A 27,731-nucleotide genomic window follows, 5' to 3' on the forward strand; every position below is an offset into this window, starting at 1 on the left:
GTGAACTCAGAGCAAAATACTAGTCAAGAGGCGTTGTGCTAATTTGAAGTGTGTGGGGCCTAGGTGCTTTCCTGGATGTTGTGTTTGTCAAGGTGTCCGAATGCTTTGCCTGAGCTCTCACTGAAACAACCTCTCAAGTTCTTAGATTTTAAAAAGGAAAATATTGAAAAGGACTAGTGAGGTTTTATGATGTGGAAGTACCCACCAATGCCAAGGAAAGAGTTATGCTTGCTTTTCAAGTCAAATGCAGTATGTTTCCTCCCCTGAGCAAAGATCTGAAATTCTTCTGGATCTATAAATGGATGAGAAAAATTAAATGTCTCCATCCCTGGTACAAAGAATAAACACAAAAGCTTAAATCTTCCTGCTCTGGCAAATGGGAACCACTCCTATCATTGACACTCTTTTTGGACAAAAACATAACATTTTTATTACACATCTATTCTCACAAGAGTTGGGTTATTATATCAACTTGCTTTTTTATTTCTTCTTGTTGATCCCTTTTATCAATAATTTTATTTTTAAAAAAGGAATACAGCACATGGGCTGTGGCCACACTTGCCCCTCCTTTCAGAAGGGGAGTGTTAATGAGAGATTTTGGAAGATGCTAATGAGGCGCTGACCTGAATATGCAGCACTTCATTAGCATAGTGGTGGCTGTGCGCGATTCGAAAGTACCACCCAAAACTAAAAAGAAGAAGGGGCTTTCAAAATCAGGGGGTCCTTTCAAAAGGCCCCCAGCTACACAGGCAGTGTGTGTTTTGAAAGGCTGCCATTATGCTAATGAGATACTGCATATTAATGTCAGCACCTCATTAACATCTTCCAAAATCCCTCATTACCATGCCCCTTCCGAAAGGCCTTACTGTAGTCTCACATATAAACAGCTCCATGCTTACATATGTTACAGCATATAATAACAGATACTGCTTTTCATATGCAAGATGGGTAATGGATGTCACTCTTCATTGTATTTGTGTCTTGATTATTCAGCTGTGAAGAGGCTGATTTTCAACTTCCTTCTCTTATTGAAATGGAAGGACCTTGTTGCCTGTAAGCAGATAGGCTTTTAAAGTTCAACATAGAGTTGGACTGAAGGACATTGGCATGTTGCCATGACCTTGACTTGCTCAATTACACCTCCAGTCTTTCCATATTTTTTGTTGATAATGGTGGGATTTTTATTAACCTGGAATCACCATTTTTACTCATGTCTCTCCTTATTTATCCAAAATCAAATTGCTTATTGACTTAAAGTGCACACTTTTCCTGTTTTGCCGTGAAGATAGTTTTTTTTTTTTTAAAAGCCAGGTATCTCAGTGTCACTGAGGAGTGTCAGCTACGTCACTCTGTGTCCTGACAGTATGACTGGAGGAGTTTGAGAGAAGTGATTTCTTAGTTTTTGTTTTACCACACAAATAATTGCAGGATTATGTCATGGTGCGCTAAGGTCTTGTTTTCCATACTACTCTCTGATTTTTATTGCCATGTTGTCATTTTCTCAGAGCAGCCTCCCTTAATTGCTATTACTGTAGCGCATCCCAAGCATATTATTTAAAGATCAGCCTGTGCATTGATTTACAAAGCTGCACTTTGACTTGACATTTTTACGTTTTTGAGGCTTATTTTTCTAATTACAACCAAACGGATGTTTCCAATGAGGATCATATAACATAGGAGCCAGAACCCCCAAGGCAACAGTTTTTGTCTTATTTTCTGTGCTTGAACTAAGTAATCAGTCAAGCCCAGGTAATTATTATGATTGATTAATTTTTGTTTGGGGCAGTTGGGGATAAAAGATTTACCATCTAGAATAACATGGTTGGCTCAGTAGATGTCATGCATATGAACCAGTCAACCACTGATGCAAACATCCATACATTATAAATGAAGTTGAATGCTAAATACCCAATCTCAAAGCGTTTCTAAATTGTATATATGAAGTTCCAGGCATTTTGTGGAAGGACTGTATAATTAGTCTGTGAAATCTATCCATCTGTCCGTCTGTCTAATGTAGTGGTTCTCAGCCAGGGTATCCATACCCCAGGGTTACTCACAGAGTCTTCCAGGGCGTACATCACCTCAGCTAAATGTCTGCCTAGTGTTACAGCATAGCGCATGAAAAGCACTACAATGTCAATACAAACTAAAATGTCGTAGGCAATGGCTTATTTGTACTGCTCCATATGCTGTTCACAGAAATGTGCAGACAATATTCCAGTTGATTAATTTTGCAATTATATGATCAAAATAATACACTCAGAGGAGTAGTCTGCAGCTTCAGAAATAACGAGCAGTCCTGCAGCACCTGAAAGACAAACAAATTTATTTATTAGGCAGTGCGTTTAACATGTGCAGGCTGTTTGCCACTCTCACACTCCAAGTGCAGAAGGTGGGGGTCTGCAAGAGACCTTAAAATTATCTTTAATAAGTTCTCCACCTTTGATATTCAGAAGAATGGGGCACATCCCACTTAACTAAAGGCAAGTCTACACTAGACCTGAAAGTCAATCCTAGGTACACTATTCCAGCTGCAGCAGTTGCGTAGCTGAAATTGACTAATTTGGATCGACTTAGGCCATCTTCACTGAGGGAGGTCAACAAGAGGAACTCCCTCTTCAACCTCCCTTACTCCTCACAGTAATGAGGAGTACAAGGGTCGACTTTCAAGCCCTGGTAATTCGATCTCACACATTCCCACAAGGCACGTAAAATCAAACCCTGGAAGATCAACCCTGACCCTTTCAATTTCCAATCAAATGTAGATGTACCCTTAATTTACTTTTTCCACTAGTCCTATTAATGACAGGTGACCCCCTTTTTTTTCTTTCCCTCCCTCTTCCCCACCTCCTGTATAAATCCTGGATTCTTATCATCTGCTTCAATCTGAAAATCTGAAGAAGTGGGTCATTAGTGATTTGTTAGTCATTAAGGTGCTAGAGGAGTGCTTGTTTTATGAGAAGCTAGAGACTAACATCGCTACCCTTCTAAAAATACCTTGCCTCTATAGGCTTCTCCTTAAAAGCTGCCCAACGTCATGGATTCCCTGACCCTGGGGGTAGTTGCCACCACCCAAGTGAGGAAATCCCTCTTTAGAATGTAGGGAGACACCTTTGGGATGCTTCCCTTTCAGGTAACCCTCAAGCTCTTAACCCTCCCTTAGTAGAGAACTTGAAAACAAAAGGAAGAAATTAAACTGCAGTCTGGTAGCTGATCTTTCAGTCTTAGGCATGCCTATACACAGACCCTTCTCAAGGACACAGAAATCAAATAATTAAAAAGAGGCGATTTATTAACAAAATGAAAAAATATATGTGATAAAATATATTTGGTTGATCGGAAGTGGGTCTCACCCAGGAAATCCCATTACCTAACAAATAAATTAATGAGTCTTTAAGATGGCAAAAATAAGAAAATGAGCAATTTTCAGTACTAGTGTAATGTGATTCTTTTGTACTTTTATGTCTGATTTTGTAAGCAAATAGTTTTTAAGTGACGTGTGACATGGGAGTATGAAATACAAAACAGACCCCTCGTGAAAGGGGTACAGTATTCTGAAAGGGTTGAGAACCACTGGTCTAATGCATCTCTCTGTCTAAACTGTGAGGTACCACACAGTAATGTATACGTACGTGCAGGCTTCCAGGATATCTGTATGTGGCACCCTGTGAACCAGTCATTTGCCATCTGAGTCCTAACATCACCCGTCCACAAGGTTGCAGTTCCATCTAACTCCGACTAATTGCCATCTTGGTTTGAGTGTTGCCTATTTTGAGAGAAGCGACTCAGATGGCTGTAGTGCAGCAGCTCTGGTCTTTTGATGTTCTTGACCCATTTGTAGAGTAAGTATCATGTAGGGGTGCTTTAGTCCTACAGTGATTGGCTTAGATTTGACTTGCTATTCAGGGCTTATTTTGTCCCCCTGCTAAATTCCGTAATAAGCTTGCTGTATTGGATTTGTGATGTCACAGTAATTTGTATGGCCATAAGGCCTTGATCCCACATTGATGGTGTGATATAAATTTCCCACAGAGCAGCTGCAATGTGCTACATTGTAGTGCCAAATGATGATGGGTTTCTGAGCCTTTATTTGCTGCTGGTCATATTTTATGTATAATTTTTTACTTGCACATTTGTTTGGATCAATTCACTCCCTCCTCCCCCCCCCCCACACATACACTCTTTCCCCGAAACACTCATTCAGTAGTCGTCTTCTCTCTTCAATCCTTCCAAAATAAATATATCTGGAAGTACCACTATGCAGATGGGACACTCTTGTCAAGCATCCTCATCCTTGTTGCAGTTTGCTGTGTATGAATCAATGACTTGAGTGTTTTCTCTGCATAATAGACTCCCATCCTCATTCTTACCCAGTGTGCACTGCTGGCACCTGGACTCTTGAGGCTTAGACTAAATGCGTCGGCACAGTTCTCTTTCAGCTTCATTCTCAGAGTTGGTGGTGGGACTGTAAGTGTAGGAAGCCTTGAGACTGTTTTATGTGTAACCATCATGACAAATGATATCATTCTCCACAGCCCGTAAGCTGAAGAAACTGGGCAACCTGAAGATGCAAGAGGATGGCGAGGGAACCAGCTCATCCAGCCCAACAGAGGAGCAGCCCCCCAAGATGGTGGTGACCAATGGGTTGGAGTGCCAACCCATTTTCCTCAATGTCCTGGAAGCCATTGAGCCTGGTGTGGTGTGTGCAGGCCATGACAATACCCAGCCTGACTCATTTGCTGCCCTGCTGAGCAGCCTGAATGAGCTTGGGGAGAGGCAGCTGGTAAACGTGGTGAAGTGGGCAAAGGCCTTACCAGGTAAGGAGGAAAATGGCAAATTCCAGTACCTTTCCCCATCTCCTTAAAAATCGTAACACTCGAATCACACCAGGGCCACATTTCAATAGCATACCTAAATAATCTGAGCCCCAAAACCACAACTTCTGTAGGGGCGTATTTGCAGAATGCTTTTTTTTTTTTTATTTCTGTGAGCACAGTTATGCCGACAAAATTTGAGTGTAATCCACATTTCTGTCAGGTGGGGTTTGTGCCCTTCAAGTGGCTGGTCTGTGAGAGATGAATGAGTCTGCTGCAGCTATGGGCGTTTACTCCTTTAGCTCAAGCAAAAGAGGTTTGTGCTTTTAGAATGAGAACTCCGTGGTTCAGTCCCTTGGCAGATGGTTGTCATGTGGGTATGGCTTTGGCCACTCGAAAATAACTTCTTCAGATCTGAGTATAGGTTGAACCTGTGTAGTCCCATACCCTTGGGACATGACTGTTGCCTAACAAGAGAATTTCCTGAACCACAGAGGCCCATATTGTCTAGCAGCATTTACCAACACTTCACTGCTTACTTGGCTCTGAGAAGACATCTAGGGGTAAATCAAACTAAATAACAGCACAGAACACAGAGCCAGGACTGGTGTCTGTAAACAAATTTTAAGGGATTACGGGAAACTTGGCCACACCCATAATAAGTGGACATCCAGCTAACTAAAATGATGTTGGACCACAGAGATTGCTCAATGAGAAAGTGCCAGACTAGAGAGGTTCAACCTGTACTATGCTCTTCAATTACCTGAATATTTTTTAGAACCACAGGGATAACATGCTTCATAAGAGAAGCTTCTCAATTCTCTCTGTGTAACGATGTCTGTCCGCTTTAGGGTTAAGTTAGATTCAAGCAAGAGCTGTAGCATTCCTACTTGAAATGACAGGCCAACACCACAGTTCTGGGAGAAGTAAATCCTCTGATGGAAGGAATGAAAACAATACTGTTTGATGATGTAGGTGGTGTAAGATGGACAAAACGAGTCTGAAAGTAGCTTAAAAACAGAACACATTGTCATGAAAGAATCTGTATCTGTATCTCCTTGAAGTGCTGGAATTTCATCTTAATGTTTCATTTGTCAAAAAAACTTTGAATGCACAAGTCCCCTGTCTCTCTGTCACATAAAACTACAGGGCAAGCATTCCTGGAAAAGTGTAAGTGTGCCAAAAATTGATTGGAGTATGGATTATTTAGCACACGTTAGTAGGAGATTAACTTTCAGGGTTTATAGCAAGAGATAGCTGGAAGGGAGAAGTGAGCATTAGAAATGGCTATCCTGTGGCAAACGTCAATCAAACCTACATTCTAGGAATGCTCTGTCTTCATTAACCATTTATCTCCCAGAGGTGACTTGTTTCATTCATTTGATGCTTAGGCTATGTCTACACTAGAGCGATCTATCAACAGAAGTTAGGGTCAGAAGATATCTTCTGACAAAACTAATGTCAGCAGATTGTGACCAGACTGCAAGGTGGATCAAAAGAGTAATTCACTCTGTAGACAGAGAGTGGCCAGACTGCCCAGCTGCTCTCTTGGCAAAATGGCCAACCAGAAGCATAGCAGACAGGACCTAGTGTCCAGTGTCCTGGAAACCCTGTCGGTTGACAGAAGGTCCAGCAGAACATCCAGACTGGCTTTCTGTCAACAGCTCTCTGTCAACAGAGGCGTTCTGCCTCATGGGGGAGCAGCAGAATGGTGTCGACAAGAGCGCCTCATTCTGTCGATTTACTATCGACAGAATGTCTTGGGAATGTGGATGCTCCCTGGGTTTTGCCAACAAAACACCAGTTTTGTTGACAAACCTCTCTGGTGTAGACATAGTTTTAGAGTGCAAAACTGCTGGCTGCCTTATGGTTAGTATTCTTGTGGGCCTAGAGCAGAAAACTGACTGGTCATGACACATGCAATGTAGTTTTTATTGTATAGGTATCTCATAGTGACTCCATAGGGAATGTCTACACTTGGGAATAAAGTCAAATTTGATAAAGTCGAATTTTTAACACTGGATTTTATAAAGTTGAGGTTAAGTGTCCTGACCAGCTAAGAAAGGCAATTTAGTTTGTCCATACAAGGGTGTGTGGGTCTGACTGTGGATACAGTGCATTCTGGGCACCTCTTCGACTGTTCCTGCCTCCTGTTGTATTTTGGGATTTTGTGCCAGTGTCTTATGGGAAAAAAAGTCACCGTGAGTGTTTCTGGGTTTCTGATGTCACCATCCCAGAATGCATTTTCCTCACCTCCCACTTCTGCCTCGAAAAAAAAAATTGCATTTTTGCACTTTTCATCTTGACAGCCAGCCGCCATTACAGACACTAACGTGGATCCCAATACATTTCATAGTTTGATGCAGTGTTTTGTGCTCAGTTCATGTACTGTGAAGCAGTATCTTCTGAACATAATGCCCGTGCATAACCAGATCATTATTGCCGGGGCCATTGACGGACATGAATGTCTGGAGAGAAGAAACACGGATTTTCTGGCAGCACTGGAGTCACTGTACCGGGTGGAGCAGAGGTTCTGGGGCCATGAAATCAGCACAGAGTGGTGGGATCATGTTGTTTTGCAGTTGTGGTACAACCAGCAGTGGTTGCAAAACTGGCACATACATAAGGCTACTTTCAAGGAACTTTGTGAACTTCTGTCTCCTGCCCCAAAGCACAGTGATACCAGAATGTGACCTGCTTTGACAGTTGAGAAGTACATTGCAATTACTCTTTGGAAGTTTACAGTACCAGACAGCTACCAGTCAGTTGGCACTCAGTTTGGTGTGGGCAAATCTACACTGGGGGCTGTCATCATACGGGTAGCCGAGGCGATCAACGTGCTTCTCCTGCAGAAGACATTTACTCTGGAGGATGTGCAGGAGACAGTGGATGTATTTGCTGTAATGAAGTTCCCTAAATGTGGTGGGGCCATAGATGGAACGCACATCCCCACCCTGGCACTGGGCCACCAGGCTTCAGAGTATGTAAACCACAAGGGGTATTTCTCTATGGTGTTGCAGGAATTAATGGATCACAAAGGTCATTTCACCAATATCAACATGAAGTAGTTGGGAAGGGTGCATGATGTGTGGATCTTTAGGTATTCTGGTCTATTTAGAAGGTTCCACAGTGGTACTTTCTTCCCAGAACAGAAAATTAACATTGAGGGAGTGGAAATGCCCATAGTATTTTGGGTGACTCTGCTTACCCTTGGTTCCTGTGGCTCATGAAGCCTTACATGGGCGCTCTGGACTCCAGGAAGGAGCTCTTTAACTGCAGGCTGAGCAGGTGCAGAATGGTGGTAGAATGTGCCTTTGGCCACTTACAAGCCAAGTTTAGGTGCCTTCTGACTCCCTTAGACCTCAATGAAGTGAACACTGTCATAGTCACTGGGGACTGCTGTATTCTTTATAACATTTGCAATGTGAGGGGGGAAAGCTTCGTGCCTGCATGGGGGGGGCGGGGGCAAGGCAGAGGTCCTGTCAAGAAATTATGAACAGCCAACTCCAAGGGAAAACAGGAAAGCCCAGAAAGACACACTGTAAATCAAGGATGTCTTGAAAACCATGATTGTGAATGAGCATGAAGGGCATTAACCAGCACCCCACCCCCAAACCATGTTGTTTCCTTGCCCCTTAGGAAACCCCCTTTAAACTGCAACACAACCATCACCACCCATCAAACCTCGAAGCATGTTAACCAATAAATGAAACTCTTTTTCCAAAAGGTGGCAACAAAGGAAGAGTAGGCGGGGTATAGGAAAAAAAAGGGTACTAAGGTCACAGTTAGTCAAAGGTTAGCCTTCTGGTGGGTGTTGCAGTTTTGGGGCTAGGAAGCTGGGCTCTCTGTGGCCTTCCTCCTTTCATTCTGGGTTCCCAACAAGAGGAGAGTGCTGAGTGTGTGGAGGGAATTGAAGCGGGGAATAACTGGACAGGAGATACTGAGCCAGGAGCTAGGGACTGGGCTGGCTGGGTTGAGGGAGGTCTGAAGTGATGGTGTGTGGAGTGGCTGGGGGATACAGTGCCCCATCCAGGGGATGAGAATGAATGGGGTAAGGGTTGCATGTGTTGGTGGTGCCTGGAGTGGCCTGGGGATGCTGGGGCTCTGAAAGGGAAAGGTAATCTGTATGAGTAAGAGGGGCATATAATAGGGCATTTGTGCAGGGGAAGGGATGCAAGGATTACTGTCTCTAGGATCAAGGTAATTAATTCTATCTGCTTGCTCATAATAAATCTGTCCAACTGCAATTTCTCTATCACCAAATGCAGTAACTCTTTCTGTTTGCCCATAAAGGACATGATCGATTCATGCATTCATTGTAATGACTCCATCATTTGCTTCCTCCAATCACTAATTTCACTCTTTTCTTTTGAAACTGCTTGCTCATAGTTCTACAACAAATCATTCTTGGTCTTCTTTTTCTTTCTTCACATCATAGGTAGCCAGCTATCTGCTGACCAGGTGCACTCTTGGTCGTTTTTCCTGGGTCATTTGCTGATAAAACAAATTTAGAAATATGCATTAGCAATAGCAACATTTATCTTTACTCAGACCATTGACCATAGTCTCAGAAATAATGGCTGCCTGTCTGTACTGAAGAACAGATTGCAGCTGCAAGGTCACTCTTGTTACTTGTAAGGCAGAAGGATGCATAAGTCCAAGCAAAACACTTCGAGCTCATCCATGAAAGAGGTTTACGGTCAATACTATAGTAAGCTATCCTTGGTTTCTCAGTTACCAGGAAAAAAAAGGTATTAAAGCAATGCTGGGATGTGGGGGGAAGGTGTAGCACAGCATGTAGGGATGTCTTGGCATTTCCCAGGGATGCCAGACCATGTGGGAGCGAGTGTATGCTGCTTAAAGCAGCCCCTGTATTTTAAATCCCCAAGCGGAAGCTGAATGATTCAAAAATTCATTAAAAGTCACTTGGGGTGCGCACATGAACCAGGGAGGGTCTGATTGCCTGCTGGCCCCAAAGTGGGCAGGGGGAGGCTGCTGCATGCGCAATCAGGTGCCACACGGGGGAGATCTGCATGAGGACAGCTTGCTGCTTAAAGCAGCACACATATTTTAAATTCCCAAGTGGCTGCTGGAACGACTCAGAATTCCATTAAAAGTCACTGGAGATGCAACGTGAACCAGAGGAGGCACTGATCACCTGCCAGTCCTGAAGGGAAGGAGGGAGAGGCTGCCACATGCACGATTGCCTGCCTGCTCTGGATTTTAAAGTGACTGCACCAGGAGATGCATGAGTCTGCTCTGCACTGGGTCGGATGCCAGGCAAAAAATCATTAGTGACTCATGAAACTTCACATGCATTCTAGGTAGCCAAACAAGAGATCAGGCCGACTACACTAAGGAAGAGGGATAAGGAAAGATTGCTCATTCCATCCTGCTGTCATGTTGGAAAATTTTCAAGAATGCTCTGTGATGCCATCATTCCAGATCACTTTCTGGTTGCTTGGTGCCATAACGTGTGTTACTGTGGAAGCAGGAATAAGTCCAGTCTCCCCAGTAATCTCATGAAGGAAATCCACAAGTGCCTGTCTAAGAGCTTCAGCTTTTTGTTCAGGCAGGATCTGCACTCCAGCCCCAGGCACATGAACAAGCTTTTCTAAGGGAAAGAGGCATAAACCCTCCACAACATGATTGCAATATACTGTTACCACTAGAAAAAAAGCCGAGTTACCAGAAAAGCCCTCTCCAGGATCCAGGTTGGCCTATTAAGCCGCTTCCTGAGTTAAGGGGACGGGGATGGGATCTACTGGCTCCAGCTTGATGAAGAGCTCCTGGCTTTCAGGGCATAAGTCTTAGCTGAACTGCACCCCACTGTCAGCCACCAGTTCCTCAGCATCATGTACATCAGCACTCTGCCCACGACCAGAACTGTCAGTACCACTTTTGGGCAAAGAGGTTGCGTCTGTTGCTAGAATAGCATGCAGCTCATCGTAACATTGGCATTGCTGGGGAGAGGCCCCAGATCAACCATTGGCTGTCTTGCATTTCTGGTAGTTGTGGCACAACTCTTTGATCTTCATGCAGCATGCTGAATGTCCCTGTTGTAACCTTTCTTGATCATTCCTCATGATATTTTGCCATCAATATCAGCATTCCTGTTGCTGGATTTGAGCTGGCTCACAGTAGCTTCTTTACCCCACACTGAAAAGAGATCCAGGGTCTCCTGATGGCGCCATGCTGGGGCCCTTCTGTGATCCGGGGACCTCATGGCTACAAGTTGTGCTGGGTGTGCTGCAGAGATGTGAGCCATACATCTGCTCACCACGCTGGCCAGAGAGGAAAGGAAGTCTAATAAAAATTTCTGGGTTGATGAACACTGCTTCTTGTCACCTACTTCTGGCTCACCTGGAGAGCAGCAAGGGTGGGACGATGACCAGAAAGGACATCTCAAGGGGCATTGTGGGACAGGTTTTGGGGCTAATAAAATCTATTTTAAACTTGGTTAATCTGCACTGTTTTAGCTCAACATTGCAAATTTAATTTTTCAAGTAACTTTGCTGGGAAGTCAGCAATATAGAATTTGGCATTACAGATGCTTAGAATCAACTTATTGAGCACTGGGATGTAGACAGAGAGTTTATAAAATCAGAGCGCCTGAAATTCGACTATATCTTCTAGTGTAGACCAGGCCTAAATTAGGGTTGAATTCCAAAAAGGTCTTAAAACAAACTATTAATTCCTGTTTTGTCTTGAACTAAGAGGCCAGTTAATCTGTCCCAGTTTCACACAAGGTAGGTTTTCTGCCCTTTGAATTTTCTGTGTTTTTTTGCTTGGTTTCCCTTTGTATATATTTAATAAGCATCTTTTGAATTTGGGTTCATGTTGAATTTTTTTCTTGGCAGCCCTACTTTTCACCATTAATCCTTGTCTCCTTTAAAAAAAATCTGTCTTCACAACACTTGATAAAGAGGTGAATTCTTCAGAGAACTTCTTCAGTAACTCAGTTGTTTGTTTTACATGTTGGATAATTCACGCTATAACTGAAGATTTTTTTGCTGTGGCCACAAACCTGGTTGGTTGGTTTTGGAAAGGCCTGATTATTGGGGTATAATCTGAGAGCACGTAAAACCTTCCCTTTCTGGAGCTAAGTTTCAGTGTCAGATCTTATGCCACAGCAGAGCGTATTTCTTTTAGGACTGTGACACCCACGACGTGACTAACACAAACCAACCAACAATCAGGGAATCTAAAGTTTGGCCTTCCAACCATACACACCCACCGCCCCTTTGAGAGCACCTTACCGTTATCACGGTTTCCAAACAACACAGGCAGTGTCTCAGAATCAAAAGTGTACCTTAAAAAGACCAGACTTTTGTCATCCCTTTAAATATCTTCCTGCACACGTAGGAAATCCAGGCTTATAAAAGCTTCAGTTCTTTCTTTTGGGGTAGATTTTGAGTAAGTGGATAGGAATCTCTCTGTCCTTCCAAACACACACATACCTGTACACAGATATACTGACGTCACCATAGCCTTTCTTCTGTCCTCAGCTGATAGTTTGTCCTCAGTTTGTGAAAGGAGTTAGGTCACTTTTAGTTGCTCCACGGACTTTCTTCAGTGTGCCTAGCCCATGGGGTCATCCTCTGGCCCTTAGATCCATGGTCCTTTTTCTTCAATGCGAAGTCCTAGACCAGCACCACCAATGACCCACCACCATGCCAATTTCCTGGGAAAATAGTTGTGAGTGTTACACTTCCCTCACTGAGAAACAAGCCAGCAGACTGTTTCTCCAGCAGTAGTTCTGTGCAGAAACCTGGAAATACTGTCTCAACTTGACTTGTCTTCATTCTCTCCACAATGACAAGATCCCTGTGTTCTGTGGATGGATTAACCCCTCAATCCGTAGTGTTATTGCTCACTGGAGTCTGGCACTAAGGTGTGTAAGGCCACCTCTGTGGTCACATGCACACCTTGTCTATTGTTTACACTAGCCCCCGCCTTTCAAAAGGGGGACGCTAATGAGACACTTCAGCAGATGTTAATGAGGTGCTGCCATGAGTATGCAGCTCCTCATTAGCATAATGCCAGCCACAGTGATTCAAAAGTGCTGCTTTTGAATCACACCCCCCTGTGTAGATGGGGGCCTTTCTAAAGGACCCCCCCCAGTCTTTGAAAGCCCCTTATTCCTAAAGCCAAACGAATGCCAATGAGACTGTTTGGCCGATGCTCATGAGGCGTTGGCATGAATATGCAGCACCTCATTAGCATAATGTCAGACACAACAATTCGAAAGTGCCGCTTTCGAATCACATGCCAACCGTGTAGACGGAGGCCTTTCAAAAGGATCCCCCAGTCTTTGAAAGCCCCTTATTCCTATTTGGTTTTAGGAATAAGGGGCAGTCGAAGACTGGGGGGACCTTTAAAAGGCCCCCATCTACACGGGCAGCACACGGTTCAAAAGCGGCACTTTTGAATCCCCGTGACTGGCATTATGCTCATGAGGTGCTGCATATTCATGGGAGCACCTCACTAGTTCCTGCCAAAGGGTTTCATTAGCATCCCCCTTTCAAAAGGCATGGGCTAGTGTAGACATAGCCTTTTTATTTTATCAGTAGGCATGGGAAGCTGTAACCTTCCTCTGTAGCTACTGCTAGCTGAATTTGCCAACTTGCTTATTCTCAAAGCCCTGCAGATCTGCAGATATCTGTTTGTAGCTCATGGATCAGATGCAGATAAAAATTTTGTATCCATGCATGGCTCCACTTATCTCTCCATAGGATGAGGGTGAGGGGTGTATTACTTACAGGAAATTCTGTTGGGCACAATCATATGTTCTCCTTCACATACCCCATCCTCCCTCCACCCTTTCCAAGGAAGAGTGTTGCTTTTTGTATCCTTTTTATGTATTCTTTTTGTTCTTCTGCTTTAACAGTATCTTACTGATAGGCCAGGGGACTTTAGCTTATAATGGATCTCTCACCACTGCTTTGCCTCCTTACTTTGTGGTAGATGAAGCTATAATGCTCACGATCCCTCACTGTAACATAGACAAAAGAATTGGAATTATTGGTAAGTAATATTCTTGTTTATCAGTGGACAGTAAACCTGAGTCTCTGATAAAGGAGATGGAAGATGTCACCTCCAGCCCCTTAATCATTTTTGTGGCCCTCCACTGAACCCTCTCCAATGCGTCCACATCCTTTCTATAATGGAGGGCCCATAACTGGACACAGTACTCCAGATGTGGATATGGGGATACCTGTATAGTAACTTCTTCCAATGTGGGCTGAAATGGATCTTAAGGTAGTTCAACTGGGAAATGTGAATTACAGTGTATCTGTGGTGACTCACAGGAAGGTTCACAATGGATACTAAAGATAGGTAATACAGGACTTAATTTTTAAAAAAGTACATTCATGCTTGCAACTGGACAGCCAGTTCCTCTCGTCCTTAGTTTTCTCAACAGTTAGTTTGTGTCATAGCAGTTTGAAGACATACTGGCAACAAATTGAATAGTAACAGAGAGAAAGCCATGCTAATTGTTGGTTTCTCTTCAGGTCCAAGTTAGACAAATGTCTAAATCCATAGTCCTTTGACAAATTCAAGGGGGCAGCGGTTACATGGGCCCTAGACACACATACAGTATTTATTGCTGGAATTGGTAGCTATAGAAGCTATTGTAAGTAGGTCCATTAGTGACTTTAAAAAGAATCACTAGCACTTACACTGTATATAGAGGTCAAAAGGTCAAATTCTGGCACTCTGCCTCAGAAAGGTTGCAAATCCCTGCTCTAGAAGAAAGGACAAATGAGCCGACAATTGCTCTAAATTTGCACTGGGAGACAAATTAGCCTCCATCAGCCCTGAGAAACGGCGCAACATAGTGATGTAAAGCCCATTGTCCTCACCCCAGGTCCTGTGCTCGAGCATCTTGACAGGACCCAGGAATTAAGGCAGAAGTGGACAAGATATGGCCCACAGGCTGAATCCAACATGCCAGACTGTGCAGTTTGACCTTGAGGCCATCTCAGGCTCAGAGAGTCAGCTCCTGCTTTTAGCGGCTTCCTGCTGCTCTCTGCTCCAGATGCCTGGAGAGATGGGGATCCTTTGGACTTTGCACCCCTCCCCTTGCAAAATATCTCAGCTCCCATTGGGTGGTATATATTTTCTGTCCAATAGGAGCTCAGAGATTTTGGTGATGGAGGGGAGCAGCGCCCAAAGCCTCCCCTTCCCTTTGGTGTCTGGAGCAAAGAGCTACAGGGAAAAGAAAGCAGCTTTGACTGGTCTGGGGCTCCAAAGAGTCTGCCTCAGAGGGCTCTGCCAAAAACCACCCAGGTAAGTCTCCTCACCAGACTCTGCCTCTGGAACTCCAGATCCTCCCTCCCCCAGCCCTCTGCTCCCCCCCTCATAAAATCTAGACCCTCTGCCCCTCCTCCTGCTCCCAGTCCCCTCCCCCAGGTCACAAACCCTTCCTGTCCTAGTACACAGCCCAAACTCTTGCACCCCAATCCCCTGCCCTAGGTCACAGCCCAAACCTCTGCACCTTCTCCTGCAACCCAGACCTCTGCCCCAGGTCACAACCACGTCCTTCACCCACACTCCCTCCCAGACCCTGAACTCAATTCTACACCTAACCACCATCACAAACCCTGCACCTCCTCCATTAATTTCATGGAAGAGTGCACCCCTTGACCACTTTCCAAATTTAAAAATTATTGCCCACCCCTGGATTAACATCACCATGACAAAATTATCGAAGTTAGAATCTGGGGCAAGATGAATTGTCCACAATATGTTAGATCCCCTGCAATAAGAGTACAGTGAGGTCTGTTACTTCAGAGGTTTTAACATTCCATGCATACATGGCTTGGCTGGCACCAAAGAAGTGGTTATTAGCGTGCCTCATTTCTTCAGGTTACTGCGTACTGGAAGCCCAGAGAAAACGGAACAGAAGGCAGAATAGCAATTCTAGTCCCTTTGTTAGGGCTGCCTCCCCACTCTGACACTCTGAGGGCAGAAAGTGGGGACCTGCTAAACATAAAAAATAGTTTTGCCTATCAAGGTTCTGCTTAAAGAAGCTCCCTGAGGTCACCACTTCCCTGACCCTGTGGGTAAGTCACCACCACCACCCAAGTGAAAAAAAAAACCAAACCTTTAACCCAGCTAAGCACACTTGGGATGTCTCCCTGTGGGATGCTTCAAGCTCTTAAACCCCCAGGAGGGAGCTTGGAAACAAAGAGCTGTAATGTGATAGCTGACCTTTCAGTCTATGGCATAAATATACACAGACCCTTCTCTAAGACGCAGGGATCAATTTGTTGCCTTAAGAAAGTAATTTTATTCACAAAACAAGAGAAAACACTCAAACATTTTGGTTGCAACACAGAGAGTTACTTCTCTGGGATTCAACTTAGAAGTTACAGAGTATAGGGGAAAGAATCAGATCTTTAACTAGAGTAACTGAAAAAGTCCACACCAGTTTCAAAATAACAAATAACCAGACTGTGACTAACTAAACAGTTCCCTTCTGTTTACATACCTATGGCTGATTGAGTCAGCCAGGATATTTACTGGATTCATTCCAACTGATCAGAAGCAATCATTTCTCCCATCCCCTCTGCATCAACCTCACAGAAGAAGAACCCTCAGACTGCAATTGTTCTCAGTTTAAAATAGTTTCTCTTCCTCCCATTGGCTTATCTGACTGCCCCCTGTTCATAACTACTTCCAGATGCAAGATGCAGGAGAAGCTCGTTCAGCCTGCAAACCCAGAACAAATCACATTTGCTCTTCCTGCTACAGGCACCCAAAGTGCTACAGGCATTCATTCCTGCCCAGAAACCCAATCCCATCTGCCCATACAGCTTCCAGGAACAGGTATGGACCTATGCCATATCAAGGTTTGGCAGTCACCTGCAGGGTGGATTGTGGATTTAGGACCCCTCATATTTTACGTCAATGAGGAACATCATGGGCAAGCATTGGATTATTGGGTGTAAGTGAATCACGTAACACTCGACTAAGGAAAGATTCGACTAAAGGAACTGATCCCAAGAAACCCTTGCCTGAAACAGTTAATATTAATATGAATGTTCAAAGCATTATATTAAAATTACTCCTAAATACAAAACCTGCTATTTTGTATCCAGTGAAAGAGCCCCATTACTATGATCCCAAGGATAATAGGCTAATAGTTACATTGCACCTTACATTGAATCCATTTAAACACCAAGACCGACTAATATGCAACAAGGTGTTGCTTCACTTCTTTTAGCCAGATGGCTGTAGTTACATGCTGTAAATAGATAAATATAGTCCTCAAAGAAAAATAGTTATAATACTAAAATGCTAGTTTGCCTTGTCAGCCACAGATAATTTCAGCGGTTCTCTGCAAGGGAAAGGTCAATATAACAGCCCTGAGGAAATGGCATAGAACAGTAAAAGGAGTGCCTAGAACTTGAAGCTGTAGAAACCCAAACAGCATTCTAGCTGGAAAGGAAGGGTTAAGCAACCACAAGCTGACAGGGCTAGTGGTTCAACACAAAAGTCACAGTCAGAGCGAGAACTTTGAACTCAGGAATTCTTGGGGAAAGTACATTTTCCTCCGTTGCCAGATATATAATTCAGCCAGGAAGTTGCAGCTGAAGTGAAACAGTTCTTAATATTTTTGTTTCAAACAGATGTTTGCAATAAGTGGCAATGATTTAAAAATTCTTCGTGTGATTCCTTCAGAGGAAATACTGTACATTACTTGGAAATTTGCTCTAAAAGCCTCAAAAAAGATGTAAAAGTACTGAATTATGTGCTGTGTCTGAGAACCAACCTGCAACTTTTGCCTGCATCACAGCACAGGGGGCAGGCTCAGACTGTTCTGGGTTATTGAACAAGGGACAGAAGAATGAGCTTGCCTTCTTCTCTCCACAGTAACCCTGGTATTCATGAAGCCCTATCAGAGGCGCTTGTCCAGTTGACAGTTTCAAAGACAGATACTCCCATATTAAAGTGTTTCAAAATTTCTGCACATGTGCCCTTTGACATAAGATTCTGGAGCTTCTCCAGTGTTTTTCATTATTTGGACTTTGATAGTCATCTTTTATCTAACATTGCATTCATACAAGGTCACTCATTTGCTTCCAAGGGTGCTTACTTAATTTCAGTGTTTACCATCATCTGGACAAACTTTATTTCCACTCCCTGAATAGACACCGTTTTCCACAGTCTATAGACAATACAGCTTCTCAGAATACAAAGTGAGTATTCAGTTATTTTAGACACCACAATTGAATATAGCATGTGAGTAATCAGTGATGCAAAGTAAGCAGTCAAATTTAATCAGTTAAAATAACTGATTTTGATTAGAAGGAACGAATATTTCCAATTCTTATTGTTAAGCAAACTCATAAGCTGCCAATCTTGTAAACATAATAATGTCTAGGTGACAAATAAAATGTTTATTAAGAGAGATGCTGAAAGCATCCTTCCATAAAAATGTATTATGTTAACATCAATTGCAAGAAACTATCTGTGCTTTTAACTCTGTAAAATTAAAATGAATAATGGCTTGAGTCTTAGTAAGTTAATTTTGCGGGTGTTGGACTAGAATCATAATAGGATTTAGGTAGAGAAGTGCCCCTCTAAGCTTCTGATTCCTAAAACTCTTGCTCAGCTGCCTGCAGAACTGGTAGGTACTTAATAATTTTGTGCCTACATTTTTGCAGTAGAGGTTCCCTAGGCACCCATGCCTGTGAGCATATTCACTGCTGCCCCCACATCAGGCATGTGGAAGTCTAAGGCCCAGAGCAATGCATGACTGAAGGAATAATGGCATTTCTCAATGAAACTCACTGACATTCTAAGACCTTGCCTACTGAATCTAGCCTCTGAAAGTGACCTTGCAAAAACCAGATCTTGGGGGAAGATGGTCAGGGTAGACACCTGGGATGTGGGAGCATGGATACCCCCTACTCCCAAGCAGCTTCTTAAGAAAGGGTCAGAGGCACTTAACACCAAAGAGGGTTTGCAGCTAAGAATCCCAAGGAGAGGGAGGTGCTTCCTTACAGCTGGGGTTTAGGTTTCTGCCTCCAAGAGAGAGACGGAGCTGAGCTTGTGCTCCTTGGGTTGGTACCTCCTGTTGGCAAGGAGTCACCTCACATGCTGTGTTCTGTGAATCCCAGATAACCATTAATTTAATAGAGACAGGTGCCTATAAAAAGGATTCACAGAACACAGCATGTGAGGTGACTCCTTGCCAACAGGAGGTACCAACCCAAGGAGCACAAGCTCAGCTCCGTCTCTCTCTTGGAGGCAGAAACCTAAACCCCAGCTGTAAGGAAGCACCTCCCTCTCCTTGGGATTCTTAGCTGCAAACCCTCTTTGGTGTTAAGTGCCTCTGACCCTTTCTTAAGAAGCTGCTTGGGAGTAGGGGGTATCCATGCTCCCACATCCCAGGTGTCTACCCTGACCATCTTCCCCCAAGAATTTAAGTAAATAGATTTTTTTAATTACACCCAAATCAGACTAAATATGTCCATCACATTCTGTACTTAAAGAAGAAATCTAGTCTAATCTTAACAGAAATAGAAAATTGCCAAAGCATCAGTCTGGTTGTACTAGTGTAAATATGCTTAAAGTGTGGGAAGCAATAATAAAATCTGATGCTTTTAAAGTAAAGGGCAATATACTGAACATGATTTAAACATTTAACAGTATGTTCTGGCCTAGATTTTCAAAAATGACTAGTAATTTTGGGCACCTGGATTTTGAGACACTTTAAAGAACCTTGATTTTCAGAAAAAACAGGCCTCTTGAAAGTGTCTTGAGTTGGGTACCCAAAATAATTAGTTCTTTTTGAAAGTGTGGCCCACTTTGTTCATTGAAACACAGTAAAAAAGTCTTTCGAGTCAAAAGGCATCAAGAAATATTTCTTTTAAAGCAGATTCTTTAAGTATTAATCATAAAGATAGTACAACCTGATTGCTCGGCAGAAGCTCTATAGTTTTAGGAAACATACTTAACAGATAATGAGCAAAGGTGGCAGGGAGTATGCTCTGTTAAAAATCAAGTGAAAATGAACTTGGAAGTTGAAAAAAGTCAATATTAAATCTTCAAGAAAAATGCAAGCAAAGCACATGGTGGGAACTGAGAAGTGGATACCCATTAAGTGTTTGATTCACCACAAACAGTACAGCTCCAAAGCATGCATAAGGGATCCCATCCTCACAACTTGGAAGCTTCATTTAGAGCCTTCACATCGAATTCGTTGGTCTTTGGATTAGCACTGTATATTGCTGAGAATGGATAGGTTGAGTTCATTTATAAAATCATCCCAAAGCATGCAGTGACTTTAAATGTAGGCTAGAAAATTTCAAAGTGGACATCTTGTCAAGAAGCAAAGTTAGGACAGTGAAATATCAACCTCTAAAGAAACACAGTGTTGTGAACAGCTAACCAAAGCTATGCCACCCCAAATTCAGGACACTTTGCAAAGATTGCACATGCAAGGCAAAACGAAAAGCACCAAAAAAGAAAATTCCCAGGAAATATCTATCAGTTGCTTAAACCCTTGAAATTTCAAAATTAAACCAGGATGTCCTAAGATTTATGGCTCTTGATTCTGGAAACAAAATCCATGAGTAACAGCCTGCAGTTACAAATACAAATCCACAGAAGACACCCTGTTTTCTCACTGGTTTGTAAGAAAGGTGATGCATGAACACGTGTTTGATTTTGTGCTTGGAGCACCTCAGCTCTTCATACAAAGCAAGGATTGTATCCTGGTTTGTCTTATATTGGCTGTTAAAGGGAGACAGTCATGAGACCACTCATCCAAAGCTAATAGAAACTCCCTATAATGTCTGTCTCTCCTACCTGTCCATCTTACATGTGGCAATGTCTGTCTTCCAGATTCAGAGCAGTACTCCTTCTTAAACGTGTTTTCTGTCTTTTTGCCATGTGGCTTGACTCAGAAGCTGCAGGTCTTAACAGCCACTGCTGATGCCCCTATCTAGAAAATCCATTGTTCCATGGAGTGGGGCCAGCATTTGAGAAACAATCCAAGCTGATGGCTCCAGATTGTACTGAGGCTTCTGAGTGATGATCCTCCAATGAGGTGTCAAGCACCTTCCCTGGGGGCTTTGACTACCTAGAATGAATTCAGTAACCTTGCCTTGGATGGGTTACGCACATATTCAGCACAAAATACAAAGTGGAGGCCCTAATACAAAATGGAGTTCATTATTTCATCCAAACATGTCACGGGGAATTAGAAAAAATTCATCCTCTGTTGCATCACCCTCCGTAGACAGCACCTGCCTACTTATTGTAAAGATACTTCGGCGCTCTGGAGTCTTTTGGAGTTCTTCAGTGGATGTGGATGTGCAAATTACCATCTGTAGTTGTGACTTTCCTGCAGATGCAGCCATATTTACTCCATCTCCTTTTCCCTGATATGAGCAGCTGCATCTTTTGCCTAAATGCCTAGAGATCATCCAGTCCTCCTCCCCACAACTGGCTCTCTCCTGAGAGGCCATTCACTGTTGTTCCTTGATCATTGATCTTCATCCCAGCCTCTACCAGGCCAAAAAAAAAAGTTCTTTTCCACTTTACACTTGGCAGGAGAAAAAGCTAATCACAGCACAACACATATTCTTGTCCTTCATTCATGTCAGGTTCAGGTCAAACCATTCATTATATCATAGAACTGGAAGGGACCTCAAGAGGGTTCGATCCTGGAAGGGATCTCTCCAGTCCCCTGCACTCATGGTGGGACCAAGCATCATCTACTCCACTGGTGGATACAAGTCCTGTAATCTCCCACGCTAGTTCAACATAAGGCAAAGTTTGCTTGGGTGCCTTTGTGCAGTGACGTGAAAACTGAAACAATGCATTCAATCCTAAAGCAGCTACAGCATAAAGATATTGCATAGTTTGGGCTCCCTTGAAATTGACAGCTTCTCAGACAACACAGAAGTTTCGATTGATGGCTCATAATTATACACTTGTGATTTTACCATTGTTTTAACAGTTGGTTAAAGTAATGTAAGAATTTATAGAAAGCTGAGACCAGGACTGCAGGGTATCTATGGCTGGTAAATGTGCTAGTAAGTAGCCAGAGAAATTAGAAATGGCTTTGAATTCTTGCCAGTATGCTATGTGTGTCTCTGTAAATCACAAGTGTGCCTCTGACAATGAATCACCCTGGGAAGGTGATTTTGAATTGAATTGATACATTTAATAAGTTCATGAGCCATGGTAGTTCATTAGCTTTATTCCCTTCTGTAAAGTTAAGCACATTCATAAGTATGCTTCTGACCTGAGACTTAAACTTCTACACCTTTAATAGTAGAACTGTTCTCGACTGAACTATAGCTAGCAGTCCCATACTTTTGATTGATATAAAGCCTGATTGGCAAGTTGACTAGTACCTATATTAAGTAACCACAGTTCCATATTGATATTAAAACCTCCTCAGAATAATATAGAATTTGAAGGCGTTTACCTCTGTGTAGTAAGTCTTTTGGGGCTCTCTGGATTCTCTCTTGATAAGTTTTAACATCCTATATTAAATTTATTAATTTAAACAAGGTGGGTTAAATCCTGACTCCACTGAAATCAGCCAAGTTTTGCTATTAATTTTAGTGGAGCCATTCACCCACTATGGGTAATGGCTTAGTGAAGATTCATTTCTGCCTTAAGTCTATAGAATATTGCTAGGTGATAATAATTAAGCATGTGGCAAGTTCCGACTGCTACTGCTGATCATCTTATTTCTCCATCAGCAAATAAACCTCAGTACCTGCAAATTGTGTACACAACTAACCTGTAAAAACTTTGTTTATGTTACTATTATCCCATCCAGCTCCACTCATTTATTGCACCCACCCATTGCATCTGATCTTTAACTAATAATGCAAGTACTTTTTGACAGGTAATGTATATTATTATGCAGTGTGACTGTACGGCACCTCTTACAGTGAGATCTCAACTTAGTTGTGGTCTTCAGGCACTACGGCAATAGTAGACTTTATAATGAGTAATAATAACTAAATGTATATTTCATAGTAGATTTACTCTAGTGTTCTCACAGTTGGGAGGCAGGAGCTCTGAGATCTCTTCGTTACCTCTAAGCTGTTGTGTAGCCTTGGGAAGGTCATGTAACATACATAAGCTGAGGCATAGTGTTTACCTGACATAATAGCCTTTACCCATTTCGTTGTCTATTGTTGGGACTTAAATAGTACTTAGAAAGTTCTTTGGGATTCTTGGAGAAAGATACTATATAAATGCAACTTACTGTCCTACTCTAGCACCCCAAGCACTTTGTGTTTTCACATACTCTTTTTTTTTCTTCCTATACTGAATCACAGCCCATCAACTGGAGCTTGCGGCTTGGAGGCTTTCAGTTTACTAACATACCAATGCTATGACTCCAAGGCTGCAATGTAGCAAGGTTGCAATTTTGTCATGTAGTAGAACCATTGAATTATAGGACAACAAAGGACCTAGAGAATTCAGCTAGTCTAGTGCGCTGCATTCGTAGCAGGACTAATTATTATGTAGACCATCCCTGACAGATGTTTGTCTGACCTGCTGTTAAAAGCCTCCAATGATGGCAATTCCACAACCTCCCAAGACAATTTATTCCATGTTTAACCATCCTGATGAGAAGTATTTCCTTCTGTCCAACCTTAATCTCCCTTGCTGCAATTTAAGCCCATTGCTTCTTGTCCTGTCCTTAGAGGTTAAAAAGACCAATTTTTCTCCCTTTTCCCTTTGATCATGTTTTATGTACTTGAAAATGGTTCTCATGTCCCATCCCTCCGTCTTCTTTTTTTTACAGATGAAACAATCTCTCTTTTTTTTTTTTTTTTAATTTTCCCTCACAGGTCATGTTTCCTAGACCTTTAATGATTTTTGTTGCTCTTCTCTGGATTTTCCCCAATTTGTCCACATCTTTCCTGAAATGTGGCACCAAGAACTGAACACGATACTCAATCTGAGCCCTGATTGGCACAGGGTAGAGCAGAATGTCTTATTGTATCTTGCTTACAGCAATCCTGCTAATAGGAGGAAGAGAGTGAGTTATTTTGTGTATGCGGACATCCCATATGCACTGGCTCGTAGCTGTACGTATTGGTAACCTGGGGTATGTAGAGAGGCTTTATTTTCCAAAGTCCACAGGAGCACGGATTGGGAATTAAAGTGCTATATATTTAAAAAAGAAGAAAAAATGGGGAATTGTTTGAATCCAGATTGACTGTAATTTCTGTTTATGACCTTTTGTAGGATTCCGTAACCTGCATATGGATGACCAAATGTCACTAATCCAGTATTCCTGGATGGGTCTTATGGTTTTCGCCATGGGATGGAGATCTTTCACAAATATTAACTCCAGAATGCTTTACTTTGCTCCCGACCTGGTCTTCAATGAGTAAGTGTTAAATAGCAACAATTTGATATTGGTCATGTCAAAAAGGTTGCGGTAGAGAATGAAAGCGGGACACCTGTCCAACAGAATCCCTGTGAGTACAGGTCAGATAATCTCACTCCGAGTGCTGCTCAGAGTGTGTCAGAATTCAAGAATATTGCTGATTTTCTGAAAGTTTGTCTTCTGACATCTCCTGGAGTTGATCCAAACCAGTAGGTGGCGCTCCAGAGCCTTGTCCGTTCTTTATCAGCAGGCCTGGAGTTCACATCCAGTTGGATGTCTCATTTCAGAGAAGGGTGGTGCTGCTTCTCAGAAGCTGACCACTGAGATGATGGTGTGTTTCACTGCACTGTTCAGATTCCAGTTGCTCTTTCCCAGACATTGCTGTAAATTAATGGACCAGACGAAGAATAGCAGTTCTTTTATGACATGTTTCTGTTGTGATGGGCAGCCAGACTGTATAGCCCTAACAAGGCTTTTCAAAGGGTGGGTTCAAAGTGCTCTGTACCATGAGGTTCCCTCTGAAACCACCAGCTCGCTTCTTTGTTTGTGTGTCTTCCCCTTTGCCTGGGTTCTTACACCACCCTCATTGGTAGGGTAGCCAAGCGCCTCATTCACTACACAGTTGAACACCTGCCTTCATCTGAGTTGCCTTCAATGAAAAGGGGTCTGCATTAAATCAAGAGTTTGATGGGTTTCCCACTAACGGCTGTTGAGTTTTCAGAACCACAGCAGAGTTTTATGAATGGAGACATAATGAACTTGTTAACGGGCTTTACTCTCAGCATGATAATCCTTGCAGAGCCTGTAGCAACGGAAGAACTTGTGGAAAGTACCTCACAAAGTGAAAGATACCTTAATAAGTGGGAGCTTTGCATAGCTGACAGTGAACTCATTATTGTGGCAAATGTCCTGGATGATGGTCTGTTTTGTTAATACATTTGGGATTATTATCACAGGTTATAACTCAGGTGTAGGCGAAATGTTTTGCGGAGTGAAATATGACAACTGTGGGTGTTTATATAGCATAAGGCATCTGTGACCTTTTCCACACAGAACCTCTCCAGTTCCCTTTCATGTTTTTGGAAACCTCTGAACACCAAATCCAGCACTCCAGCCAAATGAGATCTCATTGTCCATTGCAGTGTCAGGGACCCCAGGACCCAGTATCTGCTCTCTTTTCATTAAGACCCCATAAAGAAGAGGGTCAGCAGCTAGCTCATTGCCTTTGCTCTGGTGGGGGGTGTATCTTGAGGAGGCTGGGAACACCTCATTATTGATGCCAAATTAGGCAGGGCTCAGTCTTTATCGCCAGACAGTTCCCCCTCTTTTTCATTCTGATATTGTATGATTTTCTCTCCTTTTTTCCTCCCTCGTATCTTCCTTTCCCACCAGGAACCAAACCTTGGCTTTTCTCTTGCCTTTCTCTTCCCCCCCATTCCCAGTCTCCCATCGTGGTCCACTTCCCTATGCCCCCTTCTTCCATACACGTCTCTCACTTCTTCCATGCATTTCATTTCCACATCTCTTGCTGACAGAGGCCAGCAGACTGACAGCAATAAGCATTAGGCATACTCTAATGATACACCTGCCTACTCCCGCTCTCCTCATAATACACATCTTCTGCCAGTGCTGCTGCTGTTTCCGGTAGCTGACTACCAAATCCTGGGAGGTCCTCAAGGGTTGATATCACTGTACTAACTTCAGCTGGTGTTCTGGATTTTCAGGTTGTAGTTACCGTGCAAGAGGGTTAGGCCTCGTTGTGTGATGGGACATTTGCAGCTGATTCACCTCTGTGCTTAGACAGTGAAGAATTCCGTGGGCAATGTAGATAATGATCAAAAGAATGCATGTGTTTGGGGTTGGGGGATGGAAGTAGAGACAACCAACAAATCTGTTTCCTGTAATGGAGCAACAGTAGAACTGTTGCTTTGTTTCTTTGCCCGTGTGGAATGTGACAACAGGGTGCCAGAAGTTTCTGCCCAGTTACTGTCTGTCAGTTAAACTATGGCAGAAAGAAAAGTGAGGATTATGAGGGTTTGAAGTTCCCCTCCTGTCATCACTGAGACCACAGACACAGTGTGAGCACAGTGCTCGGCACAAAGCATGACACTTCCTCCAAGCACTCACACGAGGACACACATCCTTTGTGGTTTGTTAAATATGGTACATTTTTGCTGTTAGTTTTCAGTAAGTGAGAGGCTCAGGTGAACCTTAAAATCCCAGGGGAGCCTCCATTCCCTGTCAAGCAGATGCTACATGATATTTTGGGAAACTTTTCTGAATTCAAGCCACACTACTGCTGAGCACCCACAAGAGAAAGAAACTGGATAGAACATGCTGTGGTGGATGCAAAGTCCTTGGGTCTTTTGGTAATATCTGGATCAACCTGCTTAACAGACCAGCAGTGCTTTAACCTTCTCCCCAATGTGTCTTGCCAGGTACCGAATGCACAAATCCAGAATGTACAGCCAGTGTGTCAGAATGCGACATCTTTCCCAGGAGTTTGGATGGCTTCAAATCACTCCCCAGGAGTTTCTCTGCATGAAGGCTCTACTCCTCTTCAGTATTAGTGAGTGGCAGCATCCTTCTCTAAGAAAACTAATAGCAGTTATGTCTTACATGACCTTGTGTGGAGATGGTTTCCTGTCCCCCATGTCCTGCCTGTGAACGTTTGCCTCAGCCGTTGTCCTGAGAGGAAGTGAGATAATTTCACGAATAGAAATTAGAGGCCATAGTGGAGCTAGCAAAGACCACTACAGCCATACAGTCCTGTCCTCTGCATTTTGCAGGCATCCTTCTGATGTAATTCCTTTTCCAAAATTGCTTTTAAGTCCTATTTTTGGTGGTGCCTTGGCCAGCTCTCTTGCCTAATTGCTATTAAATGGACCTGTGAGCATGAAAACCCAACCACAGGACCAAACAAAGGCTGTGTTAGCTGAGATGCAATCCACTTCCCTCCTACACCTCTCACCCCTAGAGAGTGAGTCTCAATCATTCACAGTGGCAGTGAAGATGAGGGGAATATCTGTGGATGCATGTGGGATGGGGGTCAGTCTTCCTTTTGCTTTTTTTTCTTTTCTCTCCATATTATGATTGTTTCTTCTCCTTGTCCCTATGCCAGTTCCAGTGGATGGCCTGAAGAATCAGAAGTCCTTTGATGAACTTCGAGTGAACTACATAAAAGAACTTGATCGGATCATCTCTTGCAAGAGAAAGAATCCCACATCCTGCTCTCGGCGATTCTACCAGCTCACCAAGGTCCTGGACTCTGTGCATCCGGTAAGAGAGGATTAAATTGTTAGAAACCTAAAAGCTATTATAACTTTAGCTGGAGTACAGTGGACTCAGGACTCTGTAAGTTTCCTGTGCCACGCCCTGAAAATCTCAGATGCAAACAAGAAATGTAAGGGATATAAGGAGATAGTGGCTGTAATGTCAAAAAGGAGGATTTTGACCTGATAATAGTTCTTTAATTACTTCTCTCTTGTATTGCCATTTCTATAGGTGAGAGCTCAGCTATGTCTGCTTCA

The 27,731-nt window shown here is 43.0% G+C and overlaps 1 protein-coding gene across 3 annotated transcripts in view; it reads left to right on the top strand.

The window, feature by feature from the left end:
- The window catches only part of AR (androgen receptor), a 168,665-nt gene that overhangs the window by 134,229 nt on the left and 6,705 nt on the right, over positions 1–27,731 (top strand). For all 3 annotated transcript variants that reach the window (XM_075008085.1, XM_075008086.1, XM_075008087.1), the window contains exons 4-7: positions 4,536–4,817; positions 24,057–24,201; positions 26,640–26,770; positions 27,323–27,480. In XM_075008085.1, the coding sequence (XP_074864186.1) occupies positions 4,536–4,817; positions 24,057–24,201; positions 26,640–26,770; positions 27,323–27,480 (716 nt within the window). The remainder of the gene's footprint in view (positions 1–4,535; positions 4,818–24,056; positions 24,202–26,639; positions 26,771–27,322; positions 27,481–27,731) is intronic.

This window comes from Carettochelys insculpta, chromosome 13 (genome assembly GCF_033958435.1).
Source record: "Carettochelys insculpta isolate YL-2023 chromosome 13, ASM3395843v1, whole genome shotgun sequence".
Lineage (NCBI taxonomy): Eukaryota > Metazoa > Chordata > Testudines > Carettochelyidae > Carettochelys > Carettochelys insculpta.